The sequence below is a fragment of the Urtica dioica genome, chromosome 1 (genome assembly GCF_054948205.1).
Source record: "Urtica dioica subsp. dioica isolate 48M chromosome 1, U.dioica_male_clone48M_v1_H2, whole genome shotgun sequence".
Classification (NCBI taxonomy): domain Eukaryota; kingdom Viridiplantae; phylum Streptophyta; class Magnoliopsida; order Rosales; family Urticaceae; genus Urtica; species Urtica dioica.
In genome coordinates, this window is record NC_142756.1 from 8672058 (window position 1) to 8690103 (window position 18046).

General features: G+C 42.0%; 1 protein-coding gene across 1 annotated transcript; it reads right to left on the reverse strand.

The window, feature by feature from the left end:
- Positions 1-817: 817 nt before the first annotated feature.
- LOC149407008 (uncharacterized) lies at positions 818-4733 on the reverse strand. Its single transcript, XM_089618251.1, has 8 exons — positions 3907-4733; positions 2958-3467; positions 2705-2854; positions 2466-2607; positions 2394-2415; positions 2200-2248; positions 1679-2109; positions 818-1498 (listed from the first exon to the last, which is right to left on the reverse strand). The coding sequence occupies exons 1-8, from the start codon at positions 4343-4345 to the stop codon at positions 863-865; spliced, it is 2379 nt and encodes a 792-aa protein (XP_089474377.1). The 5' UTR covers positions 4346-4733; the 3' UTR covers positions 818-862.
- Positions 4734-18046: the final 13313 nt, after the last annotated feature.

Consider the following 18046-nt stretch of genomic DNA (forward strand, 5'->3'; position numbering starts at 1 on the left):
GTCAGCAACGCCGGTGACGCGGTGCCTCAGCTTCCTGGCTCGGCTCTGCCTTTTTACGTCCTCATAACCACCGCGGGTCTTGAGATTCAGCATCCCGGGAACTGGTATGACGTGGCTAATAATCACAGCCTGATTGTGTCGTTGGACGCGCTCAGAGGGAAGTTCAACAACGGGCTTGCAGTGCAGACTGACGGTCTAGAATAAGCTCTGTAGTAATAGTAAAACGTAGAACGTTTGATTTAATTTCTTGGTCTAAGTCAACGACGCATATACACGGCTTAATCTAGATGTCCCTCCTGTCCCATTCCATGAAGAATTTTTTCATGGTATATTTTATTTAGAAAATGTCATTAGGACCAACTGTTTGCCCAGTGCCTCAAATTTAACTAAAGAGAGAACAATACTATAGTAAAATAATAAAATAGGATATTTTTATTTATTTAATTTTTTTCCTTTCTTTTTTACCAGCATAAGGTTTAAAAACGCGTTGACTATATGCGAACAGGCTGCTGGAACCCCTTTGTGTGTCAGTACAACGAGAACATTAACACCATAAATAATTTTGTCTTTTTGGTTAGCGAATTTATCAGATAAACTCTTATAAGTTCTAAACAATATATATATATATATATATATATATATATATATATATATATTAAGATTAAGATTAACATAAGTTACGCAAATACGAAATATGATAGTATAAAACCAAACAAAATAAGTTTATTTGATCATATCATAAATATCACAATTTAAATTCGAACTTAATCTGAACAATGATAAAACAATTGACACAAGATTGAAACAGGAAGCACTTTAATACAAGATTTAATATTCAATCATAAAATATTCCCAACAAACCCTAGATCCAACGTTTTTCTACCTTAGAAAAGATACTTGGCCCGTAAGTAGACATGGAAATGTCGACTAGAAGAGGGAACTGAATGGCCGCGAACAATGCAATCGGAATTCCGGCGAGTAAAGCTGATGGCAAGACAATCCACAATTCTAGATGAAACATGAGAGAAAGGCCGACACAAAAAGCTGTCAACATGGCGGCTATAGAGAGAAAAAGAGTTGAAAGGCCAATTATGAGCTTCTTGGGTAAAGACGTGAGGAAATCTTCCTCCGCATAACGCGATGTTAGGATTCCCAAAAACATGAGCACCGATGTGGTCGACGATGACAATGCCACGGCATTTGATATCATGAAGACTCTAAACAACATTTTATCTCTGAACATCGGAAAGCCAGTCCCTTCATTTCCTCCAGGGAACGTGAACGCCGCAGCAAATGTCATTGTGATAATGAGAGCACCGACAACAGTGCAAGAACTCGACGTGTCCTTCATCCATTGCTCTCCCGCGATCAACAAATCCTTGTGGCTTTCCGTGAATATTTGGCGCGCTGTTAGGTACTCCTTCTTCTTCGCAGTTGAGCCAGGATGGTCTGCCGTGGTCACAGTAGTTGACGATTGGGATACAATATTCTCGACTTCCTATAACATATATTTTCAAACTCAGATTTATCTTATATCTTCAAACCTAATAATTTTCTTTTAGAAAATATTTAAATAAATTACGAAATCTCAAGGATCCAGCATCATCCATGACAATTTGGAGGTCAGTTAATTTTGAGATTGAATGTCATGATACTTAAAACAAACAAACTTAATTACCTTAAACCACTGCAGTTCTCTCTGCATTTGCAGAGCTGCTCCGGGTATGCGATTGAGCACCGTTTTATCAGCAATTATAGCTGCTTTTTGCAACATGTTGCTTCTGTCGTCCTCGTCGCGATGGCTCGCCAACACCAACTTGTTGGGGAGGCCGTACACGAGGCTGAATATCTTGGGTTGGCGGTGTTTGATGGCAGCCTCGATCACTTTTCTTGACATATAAGGACTCCAAACGAATTCCGGATTTGCCTTCGCGATTCCGGTAATGAAGTCCACGTTTCCATGGTATCCAGCCTGGACCATGGCGTTGCCCAGCCCCGCATTCTGGAATCTTGTTCGGTCTGAAGTTTCTTTGATTACTTGGCACACAGTCGTTAGGATTTCCTTTGTTTGTTGGCGCACCAGCTTCATTCGGTATATGTTGTTTATGCCTGTGGTGCATATGTGTTTTTAGCTGACAGCTTAGTTCAAAATAATCAGTATAATGAAACAAAAATTTAAAGAAAGTCTTGCTTTCTTACCTAGAAGCCGGAGAGGAGTCGAAAGCACTTTCCGCAGCATACCAGAGCACTGCAGTCAATACATAGTTTGTCATAAGATTTTTCGTATACTTTTCGAGTAATCAATACACATTATATATATATATATATATATATATATATATATATGTGTGTGTGTGAATCCGTTTTCAATTTGGGATTGATAGATTCCTTACCGCTACATCGCTAACTTTGTAACTGTAAACGGTGAATCGGAAAGAATAAAGCAAATAAATTAGTGTTGAGACTTCACCATTCTCCCAGTAATGCAAAAAAACTGATCAATAGCTCTATCAAGGTTGCTATCTTCTTTGTCACTTTGATAGTCCTCGAGATTTTCGATTTCCACCAAAATGTGATCATACGCGGCCAAACTAGATATGTGAATACCTATGTATAGAAAACAAACTTATAAATCCTTATGACTGCACAATTCAAATTATTATTTTTTCGGCGACAATTAATGATGAGAAGAAGTAATGTATACATTCATATATCCATCTCTGCCAGAATGTCAAGGTGGATTTAGTATCACTGAACAAAACGGAAGTGGCGAGTGCCCACAACGGAGATTTCCCAGGACAATCCACAGTAATTGCCAACTCTGGGACTCGGGATAACAAACTCAACGCGATATCTAGTTTATCGATAGAAATAGTCAAAATATCATAAATGTGATTATAGGAGAATGATCTATATATTTTAAAGTAGACCATAAATGTTGTGTGAGATACAATTACCATAATGTTCGGCGTAGATACACTGGGAAAGAAGCGCGGCACAGTGGATGCCGTTGTCAATTTGCATGAGTTCCTTGATGGGCGTTAATGAGTAGAGATAAGGGACCATTTTTTTACGGCAGCTCATAATAGCGTAGCGGACAGGTAAGCCCTTCGGGTGAGTTAAGGTCAAGAGCTTCCTGTGCCGTCTGACGAGGCACTTCACGATGGGGAGGTTTCCGATCTCAATGGCGGCCGCTAGAGGCGTGAACTTGTCCGTGCGCCTCGTCTCGATCTCGTCGTCCGTCATCAGATTCACCAGCTTCTCTACGATGTTGAGGTGGCCCTCACTCACTGCCACGTGGAGGATGTTCTTCCCCGAGTACGGGATCACGGCCTCGATCGCCTGTGGGCCGTGCTCGTCCAGGATAGCCAGCGTCGAGTCCCAGTCCCCGAGTTTCACAGCCTTGAATAACATCGGGTACGGAAGTATGCCCGTGGTGTTTGATTCTGTCTTATTCTCCCCGTTTCCTACAAAAAAATCGTGCTTTCATTACCAATTAATTTTGAAATGAAACATACTCGTCTTATTCTTGTCAATAATCCATATTAGTAGCGATACAATATTTTCGTTCTCCCCAAAATAATGAATGGTTAATAACAAAAACCTATGGGGGACTATATGTTAAGGGTTAGAAGTACCTTTCTTCCGTACCATTAGGAAATACAATAACATAAATACAAAAAAGAGGTAATACAAAAGTGTCTATATATATATATATATAAACGAACCAAAGTACCACGGTCGATACTATTTCAGGAATAGCTATGGTTCGCCTGTTACAATTTTTACAGCCGGATAACCAATTTGGTCCCACAGTAAAGAATAACTAGTTACACCAAAAGATGCGGCTACTACAACCGAAATTAGGTAATTACAATTTTATTTTCCTTCTAATCAATAAATTACCTTGTGATGGTATTTTGGATTCTTGCGCTTCGGTTTGGATGTCTTCACTACTTTCCAATTTACTTTTGCTCCCGCGCTGGCTCTGGACCGGCAGCTTCAGCTCAGCACCCGTGGATTTCTGGCCGTACGCAACTTTCAGAGCAGCCCAAGCCTTCCTCGCTGAGCTTCTGTTCTTTATCGCCATAAACGCCTCTGTCTCGCAAGATACGAGAATAGTGTGAAGAGCCGCTGCATTTTTCCGTTCAAACGACAATTCAGTTTTTCTGTCTTCGTCTTCATCTTCGTCTTCATCTTCGTCTTCGTTGCCGTTAAAGTAGTCAGGGTCGACAGTGTCCCAAAGATCCCTACCCCTCAAGTAAGCCTTCACCTGAATACTCCACTTCTCATAGTTATTTTTTCCGTCCAAAAGCTCGTTCACGATCAACGCAGTTGTTTCCATTATAATTTCTCGGCCACAGAGCCAAAAATTATACTGGTACCGCTTATGCTTGTTCAAAACGAGAATATATAGTTAATTAATGATAGTGTGAATATGTGTAACTAATAGTCCCTTCCAAAAGTTTAACCGAGTGGTTTTTCCTGTGTGAATATGTGTTTTAATTCTGTATAATAAGCACACTTGCACCTGCTACCGTGCACACACATGTATATGTTCGGTGGTGGTGTGGGTTGACGTTATTAGAAACTATATTATATTGTATTTACTTGACCCGTATTCTTAGGCCATGGTTATATGTCGTCCGCGCTTTCATTTTGTAATGACGATGTTAATTCCTTGGATGCGTGAAAATTGGCATCTTTCCACGTGAAATGTATTGGACTTAAGCGTCAGCGTATAATTATTAGTCTTACGTATGGAGTTAGAAGAGACAATACTTTGGCTCAAGGGGGAACAAAAGTGCTTGTTTAGATCCGGAATCTTAGGGCAATGCATTGAGAGAGGAGAATACCAAGTAATTATGTTTATACTTTTTAATCAATAAGTGATTATAATTATGACTAATTAATGATGCAAACATAATTTAATACAAATGGTGATATCTTAGATGTTAGAGTTTACAGATGAATTATTGCGATATAACAGACAATTTGCAAAATACTTTGAAAATAAATACCGACGAAAATAATAAATAAGATATGAAATAGTAGACAGAATACTAAAACCAATTAAAAATAAATAACAGAAAACCTTAATCTTAAAATAAAACAAATGTATCGTCGAGGCTCGTTAGACGATCTCATTTCAAGCATTTATGCTTTCTCACAAGGTGTTGAAAATAATGAGCAAGCGCTTCCCATGATACAACGATGATGAGAGGGACGATGTACCACACCGTACGATTCTAGTGAACAGAACTCTATGTCAGAACCTACCATCGGACTATAAAGAACCAACCAACCAACCATCCATCTTGAACATTAATTTTTCATTCAACTTATCTGTGATTTTGGAAAATAAATATTCGATATTATACCCGTCGCAACGAGGATTACGATATATTAGAATTAATCAATTCCGATAAGTGGACCCCACTCAAATAATTGCTACAAATCAGCCTAACACCAAGTAATTATACATGTTATTCCAAGAATCTCTCACATTAATGAAATTGAGCGACGACGATGAAAAGACATGACACGACTCGAAGTTGAGATAGATTTTACAACAATACTAGTACGTATAAGACAGGTAGACAGAGCCTTTGAATCTTCCCTCGTAAAGATATGTCATCTTTACTGTCTACTCAGTAGATGCGAGACTTTGAACTGTTAGTTTTTTTTTATATAATTTATAAACATAACCCCACTGATATCTTCGTGCAACATGTTCAGTTCTCATGGTTATGTTCATTTCAGCCTTGAAACATACGTTTGGTTCCGCAAGAGTTTCTAGAGAAGTAAGCCCAATTAATTATCTTTCGAAGCGGCACCACTTCTCTCTCACATAGGTGATTCTTTTACCTACGAGCAAACCCGAATTACTCATTCGAAATCTCAAAGTTTCGATTTCTCAGAATCATTAAAAGCTCACAGTTTAAGCTCGTACATGTTTCACCGTTGTTTCATAGGAATACGACTGAGGACCTCACTTCACATTCGACAATTAGGTTATCCCTTTGAACCAAGATCTTGGGATCTCCACTCAACATGGTTGGGTTTTCTTTGCCTTAGCTTTATTTTTCATGGGCTTTAGCCTCATTCCTTTAGATGTCTTATCTACTTGATCCCTATTTAACCCTTTGGTTAACGGATCTGCAATATTCTCTTTGGACCTAACATAGTAAATACTAATGACTCTAGATGAGAGAAGTTGTCTAATGGTATTATGTCGTCGACGTATATGTCTAGACTTACCATTGTATATCACATTTTGTGCACTACCAATAGTAGATTGGTTATCACAATATAATCATATTGCAAGCACGGGTTTTGTCCAGCTAGGAATATCCTCCACGAAGTTCCTTAGCCATTTAGCTTATTTGCCACATGTATCCAATGAACCAAACTAAAATTCAAACATGGATCTAGTTATCACAGTTTGTTTGGAGGATTTTCATGATATAGCCGCACCTCCCCGAGTGAAAACATATCTACTAGTGGCTTTCAAATCTTGAATATCAGATATCAAACTCGCATTAGTGAATCTTCAATGATTTCAGGATATCTTGTATAATGTAGACCGTAGTCACGAGTAAATCGAAGATACCTTAGTACTCTAACGATTCCTTTCCAGTTTTCATAATATGGATTACTCGTGTATCTAGCCAGTCTACTAACAGTGTAGGCTAAGTCAGGTCTTGTATAATTCATTAAGTACATGAGACTGCCTATCACTCTTGCATATTTAATTTGAGAGATGCTTTCTCCTTTATTCTTAGACAAGTGTTGACCAATGTCAATAGAAGTTTTAGAAAGTCCAGATTCGTCCTTACCAAACTTGTCTAGATTTTTATCAACGTAGTGTAATTGATCTATGACAATCTCATTAGGTGTTTGTGTAATCTTGATCCCCAAGATTACATCATTAAGTCCTAGATTTTTTTCATATCGAACCTAGAGTTAAATATATCTTTCATGGATTGGATCATGCGATCATTGCTACCCACAATGAACATGTCTTCGAATTTTAAAATTAAAATCCCATCCACTTAATAAGTAGAAGTCGGAACACCTAAAACTACAAAAAAAAAAATGAAACTTCAAATTATAAAAAAAAAAAAAAACTTACCGAGATGAGAGGCTCGACCGTAAGCACTGAGACACGGTCGGAGTGGCCGAGGGCGCTCGAGGAAGTCAAAACCGAGTGAAAATCTTGAAAGCAAAAGAAAAGATGCATTATAATCGAAAACACACTAGTATAAACCTTTTGGGCGACAGTTGTGAATACTAGCGAGAGGAGTTCAGATATACTAGCGGAGCGCAAAACTGCGAGGCGTGGTGAGTGTGTGGGGAAGAACCTAAAATAAGGTCAAAACCCCCTAAAAATTTACTTTCATTTCCGAAAAAAAAAACCCTAGAAATCAAACATACCCTCGACTGAAACAATGGTGGAAAAAAATCGCGAGGATTGATGGAAGCTTTCAAGATCGAATGAAGGAAACAATAATGGAAAATCGTGGGTTTGAAGGGGAGAAGGAAAATCATTGGCGGGGTTTGTTGTGAGGAAAATCTGTGAAGAAGAATAAGTGTGTTTGAATTCGCTAACTATGAGTTTTATATCTGGAGTCGGGAATTGCTCAATTTACAAGCGACTCCCCATATTAGATGCAATAGATAAAAGTGACAAAAAGTGACGCAATAGATAAAAAAAGGTGACACAGTATATATATAAAAAGCAATGCAATAGGTCGGACATCACTCGTTTATTGAGCAACACAATAGGCTGGAGGCGTCACTCATTTATTGAGCTATACAATAGATAAAAAGCGACGCAATAGGTCGGACATTACTCGTTTACTGAGCGACACAATAGGTAAAAAAAAGCAAGGCCTTCCACATGTCACCACATAATTGGACTGTGTGAATATTTGTGTAATGACAAGTTTCTGCGTCACTCGTATTTGGAGATTTGGAAATAATAAACGAGTTTCCGTTGTTGCAACCAAATTCTCGAGTGAATTATATTTCAAAGGATTTATCGAATTAATTTTAAATATGTTAAGGTTATGAGAAATCTCGGAATGAATAAAGGAATTATCGAGTTTAACTCGATTAATAAATTAATTTCGAGGAAACATTCCGAAAATTAATTTAAGAAAAAATTCTCACGAACGAGAATTAATTCCGAGAAACCTTAAATATATTTTAATTAATCGAAAACGAACAAGAAAATTCTCGGTTCTAATCATATAATTATAATCCGTTCGGTTATGGATTTAATTAAATAATTATATGAAAGGACGTGGTTGTAACAATTTTTATGGGACCCATTTGAAAGAAAACAAGGAAAAGAGATTGGTTTGTAAATAATAGGATAAGGATTGCCTTGCCACGTCATCAATCAAAGAAGTGGGATTTTGTTTTCTTTAAGTGATGTTTATCACTTAGCCGAATAAGGGAATCGGCAACCAAGAAAAGAAAAAAAAAAGAAAGAAAGAAGGAAAAGAAAAGAAAAAGAAAGGAAAAGAAAGAAGAAAAAAAAAAGAAAGGAAGGCCGAAGGAGAGAAAGAAAGAAAAGGGAAGAAGAAGAGAGAGCGGCCAAGAGAGAGAAAGAGAGATCGAGGGAGAGGGAGAAGCCGAGAGAGCGAGAGAGAGAAGGAGACCGAGCGACTGAAGGAGAGGAAGCTCGGCCGACAGCCACCAAGACCAAGCACCACGTCGAGCGTGCGACTGAGAAGGAGCGAGCGCCGCCGCGAGCACGCCGAGGACGCCGGAGAAGGAGGAGAGAGAGAGACGGCGATGGAGAAGGTAAGCTCGATTTTGGAATTTTTCTTCTTCTATGGCTTGGATTTGAGGAAATGATACGGTTAGGGTTTATAATTTTGGATTTTGGGGGTTTTTCCCGTGAGTGAGATTATTGTTCGGATTTGAGAGTTCTTGGGTTTGCTATCTGTGTTTTGTTATATGGATTCGATGATGATTTATATGTGGTTGAGAAGCTTGTATTGTTCTGGCTGTTTCGTTGGTTAACCTTGTGATGCTCTGTTTGTGTTAGCTACGAGTGATGGCCGAGTGCATGATTTTGGTACTATGATATTGTTGCTTGGCTCTGCCGACTGTTGTTGTTGTTATTGTAAGTTTGAGTTGGCCGTGTGAACTGTTGGCCGTGTGAATTGTTTGGCTTTGGTGAAGTTTGTGTGGTTCATTTTGTTTGAGTTGGCCGTGAGTATTAAACCAGAAATCTGAGCTCGGGGTAGCAGTTCGGGACGGCGAGGGCGCTGTCCGAGGGTTGGCGGAGCTGCTGCGCGAGCGACGACGAAGCGGGCTGAACAAGGAAGTTATCGGCGCGTCGTTATATATGCTCGGAAATAATTAGGGTGTCATGAGAGAATAAACAATGACTCACTAAGTGGCGATAGCAATAGCACCAAGAGCTTGAGTGGAGTCTGTTCATTTCTACCGATTTTAAGTGATGAGAAGCTTTCGGCACAAGAAAAGCTCGATAAAGGGTCTTTTCATGGGGTCGGGGAGGTGGGTTAGTTCAGATTATAAATCACAAAAGCAATATAAGACTTCTTTGGATAGCTCTTTATGTCATACGAGCTTGGGGAGTTTCATATCTCGGGGGTGACAGAGATGGTAGCAATGAGATTGGCGGTGGAAAAGGTAGACAACCTCAAGGATCCGTTATGAGTAGAAGAAGTTAAACATACGGGCTTTGCTCCAAATGAAGAAAATCTCTAGGGACGGATGGGTTTCAACTGATATTTTTCCAACATAATTGGAAATTCATCATGAGAGACCTCTCAAAGGCATGTTGGCAGTTTTGAACGATGGTAGGCTTGGGATTTTAATGAGATGCATATCGTTCTTGTACTCTAAAGGTGGCCAATCAGCGTCTGTCACTAATTTTTGCACACAAGCCTTTATACCATCTACAACATCATCTCCAAGACCATCGCGAACCACCTCAAACTGGTGTTGGTGGATCTTATTTCGGAAAGCCAAAGTGTGTTCGTTCGGGGAAGACTCTCATTAGACAATGTGATTACAACGTTCAGAAAGATGCATTCCATGAACCGAAAGTAAAGCCATTTTTTTATATAACTCTTGATATGAGAAAGACGTATGACCGAGTGGAGTAGTTATTCCATATAATGATGATGAATACTATATATTGTAGTACGATTGCAATTTGGGTAACAACCCAAGTCTCAGATTGGAAGAATAGGTAAAGATTACCTTGGATATAAGTGTTCAATCCAACTTCATTAGTATGAGACTCTTCCCGAAAACAAAAACGTGTGGGCTTCGTCCTAAAGTGGACAATATCATATTAATATTGGGCTGTGTTTGCAATATGGAGGAAGAAGCCCCCAATATGATGACCTTATGATGCGAGTGCCTTGTATCGAAAATCTTCTTGGCAATGTTGACGGTCAAGTGGCGTGTGTACCGCTGGTGGTTGACAGCGGCACAAAATAATTTCGCTCGACGGGAGGCCATGTGTATGTGGTCCTTAGTTTGAGGGGTGGATTGTTAGGGTAACAACCCAAGTCTCACATCGGAAGAATATGCAAAGATTATTTTGGACATAAGTTTTGCACCAACTCCATTAATATATAGTTATTTGAGAAGGTGTCCAAAAAAAATCGTGCGAATTTGGGCTCAAAGTGAACAATATCGTACTAATGTGAAGTTAAAGGTGGCAACCCAACGAGGTACCCAAAAATGCAACAATATAGTCTGCGCACTACTTAAAAAAATTAAGCAACTACATCTAAGAGTCTTAGTCTTTCACATACGACAACTGCGACCACGGTTACTTGTCTGTAATATAGACGACCGAAGTCTATCTCCTTTGCGACTATGGTTGTTAGCTGTAGTTTATTATTTACAAAAATCCGCAATAAAAGAAATGTTACTCAATCTAACTCTCCCAAATAAGGCCCAATTATATTTTTTTAATAACTATATTAATACATCTAAAATTATTATACAATTTAATTTGTAGTTAAAATCTACTAAATTAATTAATTTGTGATTATAATTTTATCAAATTTGTATTAATCTGTAGTATTAATTTACATTTATTAATAATTCAAATATTTTGTATTTATAAAAAATATATAATAAATATTTTGTATTAATCTGTAATTATATTTTGTAGTTTATCATTAGACTATTTTTCGCTGTAGCATTTGCGTAATATATATATTTTTATTATTTAAATGTTCACGCTTTTATTTATACGAAATATATTCAAACAAATATACAATATATATTCTCATCATATTTCATGGAATCATAATAAATATCATTTACAGTTGCATGAATCAAATTACAGAATTATATAATAAAAAATTAAACAATAAATAAAACGTCGAAACATATACTAATATAGCATGCTTAATAAAGGGGTCAAAGCTCTTGATAACGTCTATCCTATGCAATGTGAAGGCGGTGCAATTTATTTAGGTTGCTCGTTAGTCAGTTTTTTTTTTTTTTTTTTTGAGGAAACCCTGCTTTCATTAAACGCAACCTGGGGATTTAACATCCCCATCCACACAGTTCTTGAGCCATTCAGGGCAAGAAAGAAAAATACAATCAGGAATTACAAGGTTTACACAGTGCTTAGCAATCCGATCAGCTACAGTATTGCAGTCTCTAGGAGTCCAGGAACAGAGAGTGAAGCCCGCCGCTCGCCGAAGTTCGGAGCAGATGTCCGCCACTATAGGGCCTTGGAGACCCCTGGTTTGAGTCCCATGAATCAACTGGATCGCCCGAGAACAGTCCGATTCGACCGTCGCGATCTGCCAACCATACTGACGAGCAAAACGAAGACCCTCCCGAATCGCGTGGCACTCCGCTGTTAGCACCGAGTCCACCCCGGCCACCTTCTTGGCCAAGATACCCAACACTTCTCCGTGGTGATCACGGACCACTGCCCCCAACGCCGCTTGCCGAGAATCCACCACCCAAGCTGCGTCGACATTCATCTTCAGCCGACCCTCCCTCGGCTTCTCCCAACGCCGAGCGACCGAGGACACTGATGACGAGCTCGCCTCGAGCTTGCCCGCATGGTGCTTGAAGCTTGTCAACCAGCTAGCCGTATCTGAAACCCAAGTCTCCGGACTCCTTTCTACGCGCTCAAAGAGACGTAGATTACGGTCCGACCACGCTGCCCATAGGAGCCCGCAGAACAGCTCCAGGTCCAGGTCCGAGAGGCATCGAGCAGCCCGGAGACAAATATCTTGGAGACACATTGGACCTGTCTTCTCCGCCCACCTCTCCAGAACCGATCCATCCCAGATAGCTTTGGCTCGCTCACACTCCCAAACCGCGTGCAGTGCGTCTTCCGGTAGGGAGCCACAAAACCGGCAAAAAGGAAGGCATTTGATCCCCCTCCGCCTGAGATTTCCCATCGTGGGCAGCACATTCAACCAACATCTCCACACCAAATGTTTCACCTTGGGTGGGATCGCCAAACCCCACATTTTCCTCCACCAAAAGGCATCCCCGCTGCTAGAACTTGAGGGTCCACAGGCCTCCCTCGATCTAGCCAATCGATAGCCCGATCGAACCGAATAATCCCCATTCTCCTCATAATGCCAGACCAGCCGTTCCGGACCTGTCTCGTCACCCACTGGCAGACTCATAACGGCCTCGGCATCATAAGGATTCAAGAACGCTTCCACCACCACGCGGTTCCAGCCCCCCTCCGACATAAAATCAGCAACTCGCCACGGGTAGTCGTCGTCGGGCTCCTCCGAAGTAAGCTTGAAGGCCCCCACTCTTGGAACCCAGGGGACCGTAAAGGCTCTCAAATCCCCGGAGCCCACTTGCCATCTTGCCCCCGCCCGAATAAGGTCCAACGCCCAGCATAGGCTCTTCCCCAAAAAGGAAAAGTGGCTTTTGCATTGGAGGTCGATGGCCGCGGAATGAGGAAAGTACTTCGCCTTGAGGACCCGAGCCATGAGGCAGTCCGGGTATTGAATGATCCGCCATGCTTGTCGACCTACGAGAGCCCGGTTGAAGACTCCGAGATCTTTAAAGCCCAGCCCTCCCTCGCCTTTTGTTTTCGTGATCAGCTCCCACCGGGACCAATGGATTTTCGACTTGTCTTCCGAACCTCTCCACCAAAATCTCGCAATCATGCCATGGAGTTTGTCAATGAGGCCGGTAGGGAGCTTAAAGAGACTCATAGCGTAAGTAGGAATGGCTTGGACGACCGCCTTCACAAGGATCTCACGCCCGTTAGTCAGTTTAATTAAGTACTCATGTAGGCACATGCTTGTGGGAGGTCATCTCTCTCTCTCTCTCTCTCTCTCTCTCTCTCTCTCTCTCTCTCTCTCTCTCTCCCTCTCTCTCCCCATCAAGTTGATGGAGATCAACACATGAATGCTTTTCCTCAACTCCCATCTCCGGAGACAACGGTACTAAACTCTATAGGACCCATCAAGCATTTAGTTTTTTAAGCAAATTTACTACAGAACTGTTGAAGTTTAGAGAGAGAGAGAGTCGAATCTGAAGAGAAGATAAAGAAAGAGAGAAACGGAGAAGAGAGAGAGTGTTCCGAGACTTTGAATATTTCTTATGTTTGATATTAATTTGTATCACCTATTTATACATATGGTGGGTACAAGAGAGAGTGTAATAAATACATGTGTAATAACTACTTCTAGGAAAAAGAGAATAATAAATATACACAGAGAACAAGACATAGGAAATAACATGAGAAATAAATGCGAAAATTTTCCATGTGGAATGAGTTCCAAGGAGAGGACTTCCGAGGCAAGCTTGTCAGCGGAAGGGCGAGCTGGCGCGCGGAAGGGCGAGCTGACGAGCTCGACGCGGAAGGGCGAGCTGACGAGCTCGATTTCAACACTCCCCATCAAGCTTGACTGTATATGTTGAGGAGGTCAAGCTTGCTACATAGCTCGGAAAAGGTTGCTCGCGGAAGGGCTTTGGTGAGAATGTCGGCGAGCTGATGACCTGACGGAACGTATTCCATATCGATTATTTTTTCTTCAATCTTTTCACTGATGAAGTATCGGTTGATCTCGATATGTTTTGTTCTGTCATGATGGACTGGATTTTTGGCTATGCTGAGAGCAGCTTGATTATCGCAAAAGAGCTTGATTGGACCTTCGATGATGATCGTGAGGTCGTCGAGAACTCTCTTCAGCCAGATGCCTTCACATACTCCACTTGCTAAGGACCTGAGCTCGGCTTCAGCACTACTTCTTGAGACAACGAACTGCTTCTTGCTTTTCCAGGTAACAAGATTTCCCCAGACGTATGTGCACATGCCTGATGTTGATCGTCTGTCTGGAACATATCCGGCCCAGTCTGCATCTGTGAATACTTCGACACCTCAACTTCGTCTTTTCTTGAAGGAGAGACCAGTCCCTGTGGCAGATTTGAGGTATTGGAGAATCCTCATGACTGCGTCCATGTGAGTTTCTGAGGGATTACTCATGAATCGACTTACCATACTCACTGCGAATCCAATATCTGGTCTCGTGTGAGTTAGGTAGATGAGTTTTCCTACGAGCTGCTGAAATCTTTCTTTGTCGGTGGCGGCCTCGTTGGTGCGAGCTAGAAGTTTCACATTGGCATCCATCGGAGTGTCAACTGGTTTGCAGCCAAGCATGCCAGTTTCTTTGAGGAGGTCCAACGTGTACTTGCGCTGGGAAACAAAGATGCCCTTTTCTGATCGAGCTACCTCCATGCCGAGGAAGTATCGTAGGCTGCCGAGGTCCTTGACTTCGAACTCAGATGACAAAGTTTGCTTCAGCCTCCTGATCTCTTCCAGGTCGTCTCCGGTGATGACTATATCGTCCACATACACACTAAGAATGGTGTGCTTGCCTTGTGTGGAGATTTTTGAGAAGAGTGTTGGATCTGCTTGACTCTGCTCGTAGTCACAACGTTTGAGCACGTTGGTGAATTTTCCGAACCATGCTCGAGGGGACTGTTTTAGTCCATATAGTGACTTCTTGAGTTTGCAGACTTTGTTGGCTCCTTGATCTTTATCAAATCCTGGTGGGAGTTGCATGTAGACTTCCTCTTCCAGTTCGCCGTTTAGAAAAGCATTCTTTACATCGAGCTGGATGAGAGGCCAATCTAAGTTGGCTGCTAGTGAAAGGAGGATTCTGATGGTATTGAACTTTGCAACTGGAGCGAATGTTTCTTGATAGTCAATGCCATACGCCTGCGTGTACCCTTTTGCGACAAGTCGGGCTTTGTATCTCTCCATTGTCCCATCTGGATTGTGTTTGATGGTGAAGAGCCATCTACATCCAACAGTTCGCTTGCCTGGTGGTAGCTCGACGATATCCCACGTATCATTCTTTTCGAGGGCTTGGATCTCAACATGACTTGCGTTTCGCCACTCGGGACTTTGAAGGGCTTCCTCGATAGAGTTCGGCACTTTTCCTTCATCTAACTTCGTCACATAGGCTTGGTAGCCCGTAGATAAGTTCTCATAGTACACGTAATCCTCCATCCTGTATTGACCACACGACCGAGCAGGTTTTCTTACTGCAATGGGTAAGTCTGGAGATTCGATGTTACCTTGTTCAATAGTGTCGTGGTTCAGGTTCGGAGAGACATCTTGGTCGGGAGCTTGTACCGGACTCTGGGTGATATTCAGTTCCCATGGAGAGGGTTCAGAGGCTTGCGAGCTGGGAATTTCTTGAACAGGTGAGGTCGGCGAGCTGGGAATTTCTGGAACAGGTGGAGTCGGATTTTGAGGCGAGCTGGGCGAGCTGGGAATTTCTGGAACATGTGAGGTCGGATTTTGAGGCGAGCTGAATTCTGGGTTTATGATGAGCCAATTTGGGAAGTCATTTTCGTCATTCTCCCCCTGACGAGCTGAATTGACGAAGTAAGGACTAAACTGATGAAAAGATACATCCATTGAGACTATGAATTTTCGTGATCGGGGTTCATAGCATTTGTAGCCTTTCTGGGTTGCTGAATAGCCAAGGAAGATGCATTTAAGCGATTTTGGTTCAAGTTTACCTTGGCCATAAGAATGGGTGAAGACTGAACAGCCGAACACTTTCGCATGTAGGGTTGAGATGAGTCGGTAGTGAGGGTATGTCTCTAGAAGGACTTGAGATGGGATTTTATAGTCAAGGACACGAGATGGCATTCTGTTTATGAGGTAGGTGGCTGTGAGGACAGCTTCTCCCCAAAAATGAGATGAGACGTTTGAGGAGAACATGATGGCTCGGGCGACCTCGAGAATGTGTCGATTTTTCCGCTCGGCTACCCCATTTTGTTGCGGGGTATGAACGCACGAGCTGGAGTGAATTATGCCATGTGATTTGAAGAAATCGCCGAGCTCAGAATTAAAGTAATCTCGAGCGTTGTCAGTGTGGACAATTTGAATGGATGTGTCGAACTGTGTTTGGATCATTTTGTGAAAGGTTTTGAATAGATTGGATGTTTCAGATTTTTGTTTCATCATGTATATCCAACTAAGTTTAGTGTGGTCGTCAACAAAGAGAAGGAACCATCGAACTCCAGTGATATTGGGAACTTTTGAGGGCCCCCATATATCACTGTGAATTGTGGCAAAAGGACGAGATGGTTTGTACGATGTGGGGTGATACGAGCTTCGAGAATGTTTGGCGAACTCACACATGTCACACTGAATGGAATTGATATTTTTATTGATAAACAAAGACGGAAACATTCTTTTGAGATACATGAAATTTGGATTCCCTAGTCTAAGGTGATTGAGCATGATCTCTTTGTACTGGGGCGAATGTTGGGCGAGCTGACACATGGCGGGCTGATCTGGCTTGATGACATAGAGTCCGGTACTCAGCTCGGCATTACCAATCTGTCTCCCCGTGACCTGTTCCCGAAACACACATGAACTTCCATCAAAAACAGTTCGGCACTTAGAGTCTTGGTTGATCTTATGCACTATTAAGAGATTGCATTATAGTTGAGGCACAAAGAACACCGAGTCTAGCCTCATGGACTTCGTCAAGACAACGGTGCCAATACCAGTGACTTGAGTTTTTGCTCCATTGGCGATGGTGACTGATATGCTTTTATTACAAGCGGAGTAAGTTGTGAATAGACTTCGATTACCAGTCATGTGATCAGTGGCACCGGAGTCGACAATCCATGCTGTAGGATTCTTTGAGCTTACATTGAGGGCTCTAGTAGAGTTACCTAGAGGGCCAATGCCCGAGTGTTCTCCACTGAGTTGGACTTGTTGAAGAAGCTTCTGGAGAATAGCGAGCTGGTCGTTGCTGAAGGGAGAGGAGTCTGAGGTTGAGGTCGAGGCAGCGGACGAGGTGGATACTAAGTTTCCGACTGAGTTAGGATCCTTAGTATTTTGGGTTGACTTCGAGCTCGGTGGTTTCCCATGCAGCTTCCAGCAGGTTTCTCGGAGGTGTCCAGGTCGTCTGCAATGATCGCAGTATGGGCGAGGTTTGCGAGGTTTCTCTGTTGAGACGCGGGCTGCAAGAACTTCGTCTCCATGTGTGGTGAGGGCGAATGAGTCTGAGGATGAGCCCGGAAGTGAGCTCGATTTGATAACTCCCAGCATGAGTTTCCTCCTGCTTTCCTCGTGTCTGACCGCGGAGAAGGCTTCACGGAGAGATGGTAGTGGTTTTGTACTAAGTATCCGACCTCTTACCTCATCAAGGTCTTGGTTGAGGCCGGATAGTAGTTTAAACACACGTTTGGTCTCCACTATCCTGCGGTAGATTTTTGAGTCTTCGGAGCTGGTCCACTGGTGCTGTTCGTAGAGGTCGATCTTCTGCCATAGATGTGTGAGCGAGCTGAAGAACTGAGTAACAGACATCTCTCCTTGACGTAGGTCGTGGAGAGTGTTCTCAGTTTCAAACAGCTCGGACATATCTTCTGAGTTGGAGAAGATTTCTCTAGCTGCTTGCCAGATTTCTGCTGCCGTTCGGTAAATGAGGAAGGTTTCTCCGATTTCGGGGAGCATAGAGTTTATGAGCCAGGACATCACCATGCTGTTTTCGGCCTTCCAACTCTTGAACGT

What these genes read in the sequence shown, in the direction of transcription:
- LOC149407008 (XM_089618251.1), bottom strand. Translation starts at nt 4,345, where the DNA reads ATGGAAACAACTGCGTTGATCGTGAACGAGCTTTTGGACGGAAAAAAT. An exon ending in ATCCAAAATACCATCACAAG is followed by an intron (nt 3,468 to 3,906) that starts GTAATTTATTGA and finishes ATTTTTTTGTAG; the next exon opens with GAAACGGGGAGAATAAGACA. An exon ending in GACTCCTCTCCGGCTTCTAG is followed by an intron (nt 2,110 to 2,199) that starts GTAAGAAAGCAA and finishes TATGCACCACAG; the next exon opens with GCATAAACAACATATACCGA.